General features: G+C 30.6%; 1 protein-coding gene across 1 annotated transcript; it reads right to left on the bottom strand.

Moving 5' to 3' along the window:
* Positions 1-1,744: 1,744 nt before the first annotated feature.
* LOC130896869 (odorant receptor 22c-like) lies at positions 1,745-10,916 on the bottom strand. Its single transcript, XM_057805232.1, has 4 exons — positions 10,836-10,916; positions 8,829-8,930; positions 3,439-3,594; positions 1,745-1,886 (listed from the first exon to the last, which is right to left on the bottom strand). Exons 1-4 carry the CDS (start codon positions 10,914-10,916, stop codon positions 1,836-1,838), a joined length of 390 nt encoding a protein of 129 aa, XP_057661215.1. The 3' UTR covers positions 1,745-1,835.
* Positions 10,917-11,165: the final 249 nt, after the last annotated feature.

The following is an 11,165-nucleotide window of genomic DNA, read 5'->3' on the forward strand; positions in this document are numbered from 1 at the left end:
TTATTGAGTCGCATATCCGATATGCCCTTCACTTCACCATTACTATGAAATGGATCTTCATCTGTTTCATCTGTATGAACAGTTCACGATAATATGTTGAATGGTCAGAAGTACTTCGCACTTGCTAGACGATATACAAATTGCGGCTTTAACTTTTTAGAATATTTGATTCACTCTTCCACTCTATTTTAATCTTCTCCTAAATCACCTTTCTGAAAAGTTGTCAATATTCTTTTGAAATATACATTTGGGAACTTTCCATGTCCGATGTTCGTTGTCACCTTCGGTCCTAGAGTAGATAGTTGATGAAAAAATGGTTGTATTCAAGGTCTGCTATCATATATCTGTTGATTTGGCTTTGCAACTGCCGGGACTTTTCTAAAAGATTGAAAATTCTCTCTCATCCATCTTTGAAACCGTTTACTTAATTCGTAAGCACGCATCTCAAATTTCAGAGAGATCATTGCACCGCTATTCACTTACGAACGTAGAGCACGACCTTTACCCACCTACGTCCTGTTTAGTTAGTTGCTCAATATTTTACAATGCAAAAAAATGTATAATCATTTACCAATTGAAATCAAATCGATATCATGTTTTTATGTTTGTTTTCTAGTTTTCACAAGCTTTTGTCTACAAATTGTAACAATTTTTTGACAATAGAGCATTTCTCTTTATCTCTGATTTTATAGCGTTGATGAGGTTACGCAAATCAGCTTTGATTTAATCATACCCGGAACATCTATGTATGTCATTTTCCCCAACCACCGATTAGTCCACTATATCAAAATCTTAATTCTGATAAATATAGCATAATCTTTATTTTGATAAATCAATTATAGGGGCGAATAAATCAGAATTTATAGAGATAGATGCGAGGCAAAAGTTTCCTCAATCGCTAATTTGGATTCTGGCATGAAGTGTATTGATCTCAGCGCAGAAAAATTATAATTTTTGCAATTTTGAATGATGAAAGAGGCAATAATATAATTTTTGTGAGATTCAGAACATTCTTTTGCTTATACAAAGTTTCGAGCTCTATTATTGCTATGGAAGCGTATCTTACGTGACTGTAGTTACTGAAACCTCTATTCAAAACTATCACTACATCATATCTCAAAATTTAACTGCCTGACGTATTCAGAAATCAAAGATAAACGGTTCCAACAAAGAAATTGATTATTTTAACGCACACAGTGTAACTGTGACGAGTAGCTGGAACATATAATATAAACAGTTTATTGTAACTTTCAAATAAATTTTCGTTATAAAATAAATAATTTTGTTTCGGTAAAAGGATAAATAACTAAAAGATGAAATAATACTGTTACAAACTGTTTGGATATTGTAGAATTCTAATATTTGACGAAGGCGCTTCCTTTGATGAAATATCCTGAATTCGCTTAAACTTTGTTTTTATATCAGTTTGTATGGCGAGCGGTTTATTTCCATTGTTTCTTCTAAACAATTTTTAAGAAAGTCTTTTCATTTATTTGCTTTGTTTTTTGTCTTTTTTTTTGATACTATTGGAATTCTTTTGGAATATATATATATATATATATATATATATATATATATATATATATATATATATATATAAGGAGTTCGTGTAGTGCAGTTTAGCTTAGTTAATAAATAGTCTTACCATTCGTAGTTGGAATAGAAAATTAGAGAGGAATTGAAATAAATTGTCTAAGTTAGTTAAGTGATAAGGATACGTGGATTATATGAATAAAACAAAGAGTTCAATGTCCAAACATGAATTTCATTTCGAAAAATTTATTTTAACATAAATTGTGTTGCCTCATATATTCCAGATTTCACAGCATAGATATTCATTTCATCTTAGAAAGGACAGCAGCTATACTGTACGCAAATTTGCTTCCCTGAAAAAATAAAACAATCATAACAGATATGTTATATCTAATTCCAATGCCGTACAACCGACAACACTGCATATACTGTCATTCAAAAATTATGAGATAATAACATCTTCAGAACTAATATGGAAAATTGAAATTAAGTTTCAAAAATACTTGAAATATCCATGATATATCTTTTTCTATATATAACAATAATTTTCTTTGTTTTCAGCCTGATTTTTCCAAACTCTTATTCTCACTGTTTTTAAAATCCTTCTATATCTCCTTCAACCATTTCTTCCTTGGTCTTTTCCATATTTCTCCACGTTCTCCATGTTTAGTACACATTTTATCCATCTATATTCTGTTATTCTATATGTTTGTCCCAACCGTATTGTTTTCTGTACGTTGAATATATGGGTTATACTAAGGTGCTTCTTAACTTCAGACATCTCTCTGTTTGTTTTTCTGCTGTACACTCAATATTTTTGAATTCCATCGTAAATTCTGCCGAATATCTACGTGTTCTATTTAATTTTGTGTCTATTGTCCAAGTTTTACTTGCAAGGGTAACTGACGGTCTTATTAGTAGCATTCCTAGTTACAATGTAAACTATCTCTTTTCCCATTGTTCTTATCATCATTTATTCTGTTTCTTTCTCATTAATCTCTAGACTACATTCTCTCTTCTCCTCTTTATTTAACTTGAAATTCTTTCCTGAATCTTGCTACGAGTACTATATCGTCTGCATATGATACACATTGATGCTTATCTCTATAAACTGGATTGTGGATAATGGAATTCACATCCTATTTTGAATTCGTCAAAAGTATTGCTCTCCAAAGTTACTTTGGTAAGTATATTTTCTTATCCGGTTTACTCAACTTCTTTTTTCTCTTGATAGTTTCATGGGCTTATCTGTAATGGATTGATAGCACATTCAGATCTAGATGTTGCTCTAAATCCTCCTTAGTACTCTCCTATATTCTCTTCGTTGTATTTCTCGAATCGATTTTCAAGAATTGTGCCAAAACTGAAGTGTTTAACTTATTTAACCTTATGATGTTCTCATAAATCATTCTACATTACTATTTGAATGCCAGGGGCGGCTCATGCCCAATGGTAAATAACAATCCGTAACTTTTAAAAACGTTTATCGGTTCTTCTTCACTATTCCTGTTAGTATACTCGATAATAAATACGTTATTAATTAAGAATGTGAATATGGCGCAACTCTTAGACCTCACTCATTCAGGATTATAACTTGGTACATGAGAAACAAATCCAATGTTCAGACTTCTTAATATTGTATATTTGGTACAGCCTGCACTCAATTGTACTTGATACGTCTACAACGTCTTGAGTCGTATGTGAACTATATTGAAACTAGGGAAGTCTAGCAAATTGTGATCATGCATTTGATGCCATGCTTCTGGTCCACATCCAAGTACTAGCTGTTACTAGTTGAACTGGAACCTAACTAATGCTAAAACACATTCTTCACAAATTTTGATTGCATTTCGTAGATTAGCTTGTGACTAAACTTCAGTTGAAGTATTAATATTATCAACTTACCTTTGTCAAAAATTGGAGATTGGCGGGTATTAAATTGTAAAATGAGATCTCCCATGGCTGCATTATATTTGTTATTATCAATAATAATATTTTCCTGTTCTTTATATTCCAATTATACCAAGGACTTTCGTATAGTATATCGCGTAATTTCATCGACTGAAAAATAATTAGAGGATTGGCAGAAATATTGTATTATACAATCATTTGAATAAATTTAGGACAATATATGATAAACTTTTGTCGAAAAACATTTTCACGTCAAACTGTCAAATATACAGCTATATACTTACATACAGTCTTGAGACAGCCTTTTGCAATTTTTGAACATGACATTTATTGCACTGAGTGACTGAGAAGGCATTAAGTACACTTCCACTTCATTTGAAGTCTAATTAATTTGATGTAAGTACATGCTGTTTCAGTGAACAGAAGATTATAATACTTGGCATGAAATTTATAAACTTAAATAAAGATTTTCCATTCATAAATAATATGCTTTTCTGAATATTTATCAGATGAAATTCCGAATATTACATTAACCAATTACGAAACAAATTGTAGAATGTGATATTCTGATAATTGGACAACTCGTATACAAGATGTTATAAAAAAAGGTGATTCCATCTCTGAGATAGACAGAAAACATGTTTTTTATGAATTTGCCGCAACTACTGACAAAATTGTGTTGAAATTTTATACGAGTATATTCTGGAAGCTGATACATCCAATGAATTTGTGACTCTCATAGAGGGTGCTAGTCACACGGTTCGCTCCATGTAGTATATAACATAACTTTTTCAATATTAGATTTATTAAAAAAAATTCAATTGAAAATGAACATCATTCAATTTCACACCAAAGAGGAACTCCTAATAAAACTTGATCCTCTGTACCGTTTTGGAATATTTTGATTTGAAAATTATGAAGTTATAACCGATGCTGGTACAAAGTATTGGTATTGAGACTGGGGGCTTTCGTTTCTTGTAACGATTCACAAAAAACCAGTCTAATCATTATAGTTATGTTAATAACATGTCAGTGTATTCAAAATTTGAGTACATCTTGATTGAAAATATATAATTCAACAAATAACAAATTTTCAGACATTATTATTATTGACTCAACGTCATAACTATCAATGAATGACAGTTTTTAATGGCAAACTCAAATAAAATGCTATTGCCGTGTAAAATTATAGTTAAATTATTATGGGTACTTGTCTGTTGGGGCCCTTAGTATGAAATAAACAACAGTTTACGTCCCAGTTCATACTAAGGCCTCCAATAGCTAAGTGCCCATTCTATAATGATTAGACTGGATTTTTGTGAAACGTTACAAGAAACGAAGGCCCTCGGTCCCAATTTTTTTCAAATGTATCTGTTCTATCGAAGTCTCATTCACGCGACAAAAAATTTTCAATTCACATAATGCTACTAATTAATCAATTAATAATGATAATTAATAACTTCATCAATACTTTGTACGGGCATCGGTTATTACTCCTCAATTTTCAAATCAAATTATTCCAAAACTGTACAGAGTATTGAGTTTTATTAGGAATACCTCTTTTGTGTGAAATTAAATGATGTTCAACTTCATTCGAATTTTTTTTAATAAATCTAATATTGAAAAAGTTATGTTCAATACTACTTGGTACGAACCGTGTAACTAGCGCCCTCTATGAGAGTCAGACATAAAAAATTTCAAAATAGTAAGAAATTTCAGATCACCTTTTTTGGAACAAGACATTTTTTTGATGAGCAATACATAATAATAATATTTCACTACCGATTGCATACAATAAAGCCAAAACATGCTAATTACGCATCGGAAAGTACTTTGAGTAGAATACGAGTGCTTCGTTCCCGACCAACTTCCAATAGTGAAACTGGTAGAGTCTCTATTAGAGTTAACAAACCCCTTCCACCCATGCCTTTGTGTAATTATTTACTCAGAGAAAGTAATAACTATCTGTTACAATCAATGATTCGCTAAATAGTTGAGGAATCAAAGTAGGAAGGTATTTTTTCAGAGGCGTTTACGATGTTATTGTAATAAGGCTTAAGTTGAAATTGTTCTTTTTGGGCAGCAAATTTGTAACATTCGACATATTTTTTATTGTTAAGCTGGTAGAAATGGCTCTAGAGGTAGAAGATACTAGATATCCATGAGTGATTCTTGAGTAGCTGATTCTTACTCTTATTACAAAATTGGATATAATCTTGAATGGTTTACGAAGCTACTTGGTTAAGGTTGTTCTAAGCTGATTAAGGAAGTATCTACGATATTCAAGTTTTTCTTTCATTTTATTATCTATATATTGTTAGTGATTGTATGCATTGAAGATCTTTTTGCTTGTTGGTCTGTTAGTTCTTAGCTACGATACTAATGTGGGAAGATAACCCAAATGCTTTTGATTCATTTTTTGGGATGTGGGAAGTTTGTAGAAATTATGTATAAATTACAGAATATGGTTATCTGTTAATATGTTTTCTATATATGAAATTGGCGAGAGAGAAGCTAAACATATTGCAACATGCTTATGAAAAGTCTCCACGTTGAACTTTTGGGGTTTGGCTTTAAAGCGATACTCACATAGCACTAGACCGTGCTCTGTGCCAATGTTTGCTTATCTAAGTGTTCGCACGTCCAGTATTTGACTTGGATGTACTGTTCTATCAGTAATAATATAGTCGATTATTGAGTTTTGGTTTCTCGTATTACCAAAGGTATATGGGTGATTCCGTTCTAACTGTGATTTTTTGTATTCAAAATTTCAAGATTTTAAAATTTAACTTTTCTAACTTTTTTATGCATATTATTCATCTATTTTACTGTAAAAATAAAACTCTAAGAGGAATTTACTACAACTTCAAAGTATCACGAGCAAGACACAAATGTCGGATTTTGAGTTCCACGGTACTGACTCATTTATCCACGGTACTGACATGGTAACTTAAGATATTAAACAACAAGTGCATCAATTTTCCTCAGTTTGATCATAAACATTAGAATTTATAAGGTAATTAGTTTAAATCATTTGTTACGACAAAAAAAATTAATAATTTATCGGTAAATTCTAGGAATGGACATGACACGGTACTGACATGGTAACTTAAGATATTAAACAACAAGTGCATCAATTTTCCTCAGTTTGATCATAAACATTAGAATTTATAAGGTAATTAGTTTAAATCATTTGTTACGACAAAAAAAATTAATAATTTATCGGTAAATTCTAGGAATGGACATGACACGGTACTGACATTCAAGTGATGTAGTATAAGTTTTCTTTAAGTGGCAAGTTATATTGTATAAAAATAATGTTTAAATATCTTAAGAATTATTCAATTAACACAAAATTTTTATTAATTGATTATTAATTAATGACTAGTACAAAAAAACAATACAGGACATTGAATATCACAGTTAGAACGGAATCACCCATATTGTTGTTGATTTTTGTGTCTATAAAATGTATTATTAATTCGAAATTTGTTTTGCGCGCATAGTGTTATTAGCATTTTCACATTGTTGTTGATAATTTCTTCGTTCAATCTTTGCATTACTTCTGTTAGAACTGTATTTTCACTCCTGGAGTTGAAATATCCCATTATAAAGGTCTTCGATTTATTGGGTAGTTCATTTATCACTTTCCTCAGTTTTCGGAAAAAATTTGTTCTTAAGTAACACACTGTTATATTTGTATATTACATTAAATAATTTTATGTTGATGTGTTCTGTCAAAGGTTCTGTGATAATTTTTCACTATCTTTAAGAAGTGTGGAACGTCATTATCATTTTGCAAAATATTTTTCAAATTTTGATTGATAAAACACTGAAACCTCTAGATCTCTGCTGTTCCAATATGTTATTCCAATTCAATTTTTTTTCCATAGTGGTTTCTCCCTTTGCCTCGTCGTTTCATTATACCAAGAATCCGTCTAGTTTCCGAGGCATTATTAGTAGTACTTTGAGCATTGAATTGAATTACGATTTCTAGCCTTGTCCACCAACTTTCCAACTTTCACCGGATTTGCAAGCGGCTACAGTGCCCTTGAAGCTACTTAATTCACCTCAAGACACTGAAGGTGGAGTTTGATTGAAGTAGGAAATTACAGTACCGTATACTGAAGGAAATGAACGCAAATGTTTATAAAAATATTTTTTGTGTTTGTGAGAACTACTTACTATGTGTAACTACTCAAATTAAGGCAAGTCCAAGCTTTTATATCATTAATTCTCAAATAAATCAGAGAAACAAATTGCTAGTAATTAATAATTTTAAATTAAAAAAAAAGAGATAACAAAAAAATAGCAAAATTCTTCGGTGAAGCTCACCAGAAAGATGTAAAGAAAAGTGCTATACCGATGGAGATAAGTGTTGAGTTAGTATCTGATATTCATGGCAACTTAAAATTTTATGGCAGGTATTTTGCCTGCAAATATAAAACAAGGTAAATACCTCAAAATTATTGATGTGCCAGAAATGGGTTGTGTATAATGCATAAGAAATGTTAATAAATCAAATCTCACAAGATTAAAATTTTCCATCCTTTTTCCTCAAAAAAACCTAACAATGTATTTTTTTGTTGAATGAAAATATACCCCATACATGAGAGGGCAGTTTTGTTATCTATCAAAAAAAATATAAACTTTCCAGAAACTTGTATTCATTTATGTTTGAAGTTAAAAACTCGACAGAACCACCAAATTACTGCCGTTTTATAGTTACAGTATTCACAATAAAAAATTTACTTTTGTTGTCTTTGTATGTATATTATGTTAGTGAAAAGCTTCCAATTATAGATTTATCGTATTTCGTTGTTATTGTTGTTCATTATCATCTTGTAATCTCTTTCATTTAGCGACTTCGACAACTCTTTGCACGTCATGTGGTTTGCATTCTCCTTTAATACTCATGCGATACCTATATTTTCATTACCATTATTTGTATTAGAAATCAGTCAATGCGATAATGTAAATTCATTTTACGATTGCGTCAACCATGCAAGTGTTCAGCAAGTTTCCGAAGCAGCAGATAATCACTGGAGGATATATCTGAAGAATATGGCAGACACTAAGTTAAAATTCGAACCATTTTTGACCTATTGCGGGTGTTATAATGCTTCACTTCGTGTAGTTTTGGGAATGAAGTTCCAATAAAGATCAATTTTATCAAATGTACGGTGTTCTATGAATTTCAAATTTATGCTCATATCATTTGTTTGCTGGATTTGTACAAAGAATAACATACATTTCTCAATTTATTGGAGAATTTCAAATCCATGCATGGGAGAAATAAAAGTTGGATACGTTCGGAAAAACATTCAAAAATCTACGCCAACTCTACAAATTTTATCTACGACTACCTACGACTATTTATTTACCTCATCTGAAATCGATTGACCACATACGCAAATTACTACCGCGATAGAAATAAGAGTAGCTATCACCAAGTAAATTTTCAAAGATTTTGATTGCGGGGTACTCTGAAAAACATTATAATGTACATTAATAGGTAAGAGGAAAACCATTTGAAAGGGAAGATGAGAAATAAAAAAATTTGATATATCGAAGGCGTTTTCAAATAATTTCTTGGTCTTCGTTGAATGTTACCACTATTGCTTGGATCATAACTGGCTACTCTGATACTGTACGGATTCATCATCCGGAAACTTTGAATATTTGATGTGCTTTGATTTTATTTATGAAAAGAAAGAATTCGCCCACTAAAACCGATTGAATTCTTTCTAATCAACTTGTGATCGACAGCATGAAACTGCCAATCAATAAGGTTAAACATACCAATGATATCAGTCAAGCTTTGATATCCAATCAACGTCGATATATTTCTCAAGTTTATAATTTTCTACACCTTTTCATATAACTGTCTTGCTAAATTGTTTAACTTCTAGTTCTTGTGTGAAAATTAGTTTTTTGAAAATAGTTATAAAGTTGCCTTTTCTCGATGAATGTGAATCTTGACAATCACTCGAAACGAAGAAAGACCTTTACACATGAATTGCATACAATATCTTGTGTACTAGCGAAAATTTTATCAAAATACAGGAGTTTCATGGTAATGTTCCTCATGGAATATGGGTGATTCCGTTCTAACTGTGATTTTTTGTATTCAAAATTTCAAGATTTTAAAATTTAACTTTTCTAACTTTTTTATGCATATTATTCATCTATTTTACTGTAAAAATAAAACTCTAAGAGGAATTTACTACAACTTCAAAGTATCACGAGCAAGACACAAATGTCGGATTTTGAGTTACACGGTACTGACTCATTTATCCACGGTACTGACATGGTAACTTAAGATATTAAACAACAAGTGCATCAATTTTCCTCAGTTTGATCATAAACATTAGAATTTATAAGGTAATTAGTTTAAATCATTTGTTACGACAAAAAAAATTAATAATTTATCGGTAAATTCTAGGAATGGACATGACACGGTACTGACATGGTAACTTAAGATATTAAACAACAAGTGCATCAATTTTCCTCAGTTTGATCATAAACATTAGAATTTATAAGGTAATTAGTTTAAATCATTTGTTACGACAAAAAAATTTAATAATTTATCGGTAAATTCTAGGAATGGACATGACACGGTACTGACATTCAAGTGATGTAGTATAAGTTTTCTTTAAGTGGCAAGTTATATTGTATAAAAATAATGTTTAAATATCTTAAGAATTATTCAATTAACACAAAATTTTTATTAATTGATTATTAATTAATGACTAGTACAAAAAAACAATACAGGACATTGAATATCACAGTTAGAACGGAATCACCCATATATCATATATTTATTAATATTTTGAACAATTTGATTAAGATGAAAAAAAATTGTCAAAACAACAGACGAATTTGTGGAGTTGATAAATTCATCAACTCTTTCTCTCTGTGTGTATAAATGTCACCTAAAAATAATCAACACCACATAAGGACAAAAATAAAAAATGGCATGAGCGCGACTTGAACCTGGTACCTCCCGCATGTGAACCTCGTACTTTTGCTAATACACTACGGATATGTGTTTCAACGCACTTCTGATTAGAGTATGTTCCCATACGCACTAGTGCGTAAAGTCAAGTTTTACACTCTCGAAAATGTGTCTAAATTTCGTTCTTTACGAATAGTTGTAGAAATATGTGGCGACCACGTTTCAATATTTACTCACTTTTACGTCACAACCGCGCTAACCAAAAGAAACTTATTTTCTGTCACGTATTATTATTCATATTATCATTTATTTACATTCGCGATTAAAATAATATTTTAAGTTATAATATAATACAATTCAACCTAACTTCATAATTAAGAAGTGATTTAAGGATTATAATTGATCGATAATACAAAGCTTATTTATTACTTACTTTATTTATATTGTAAATACACATTATTGCAGCTAGTCCTCCTGTTGAAGTGAGTAAGATTATACTGAACTTCTGAAACATCTTAATAGTATCAAATGCCCTGAAAATTACAAATTACTTAACGGTTGATTAAAATCTGAACAATAAACAAAAAATTCTTTTATATCTACCGAGTGACTACAATATTTGGAGCAATGGGTTAGCCCTTGTCTCAAGTATTCATATCAGTTAGTAAGTACTCGTCCTAAATACTCAAACTGTAAATAATGATCCAAACGATATTGAATATTCTTTATTTTGTTTTGTTTTTATTGTGTACGTATGCAAAAA

Source organism: Diorhabda carinulata, chromosome 7 (genome assembly GCF_026250575.1).
Source record: "Diorhabda carinulata isolate Delta chromosome 7, icDioCari1.1, whole genome shotgun sequence".
Classification (NCBI taxonomy): Eukaryota; Metazoa; Arthropoda; class Insecta; order Coleoptera; family Chrysomelidae; genus Diorhabda; species Diorhabda carinulata.

Excerpts from the sequence above, each read along its gene's own strand:
- LOC130896869 (XM_057805232.1), bottom strand. The coding sequence starts at position 10,916 with ATGTTTCAGAAGTTCAGTATAATCTTACTCACTTCAACAGGAGGACTA. Across the intron at positions 8,931-10,835 it reads GTATTTACAATATAAATAAA|AGTACCCCGCAATCAAAATC; the intron begins GTAAGTAATAAA and ends AATGTTTTTCAG. Across the intron at positions 1,887-3,438 it reads ATCTCCAATTTTTGACAAAG|GGAAGCAAATTTGCGTACAG; the intron begins GTAAGTTGATAA and ends TTATTTTTTCAG.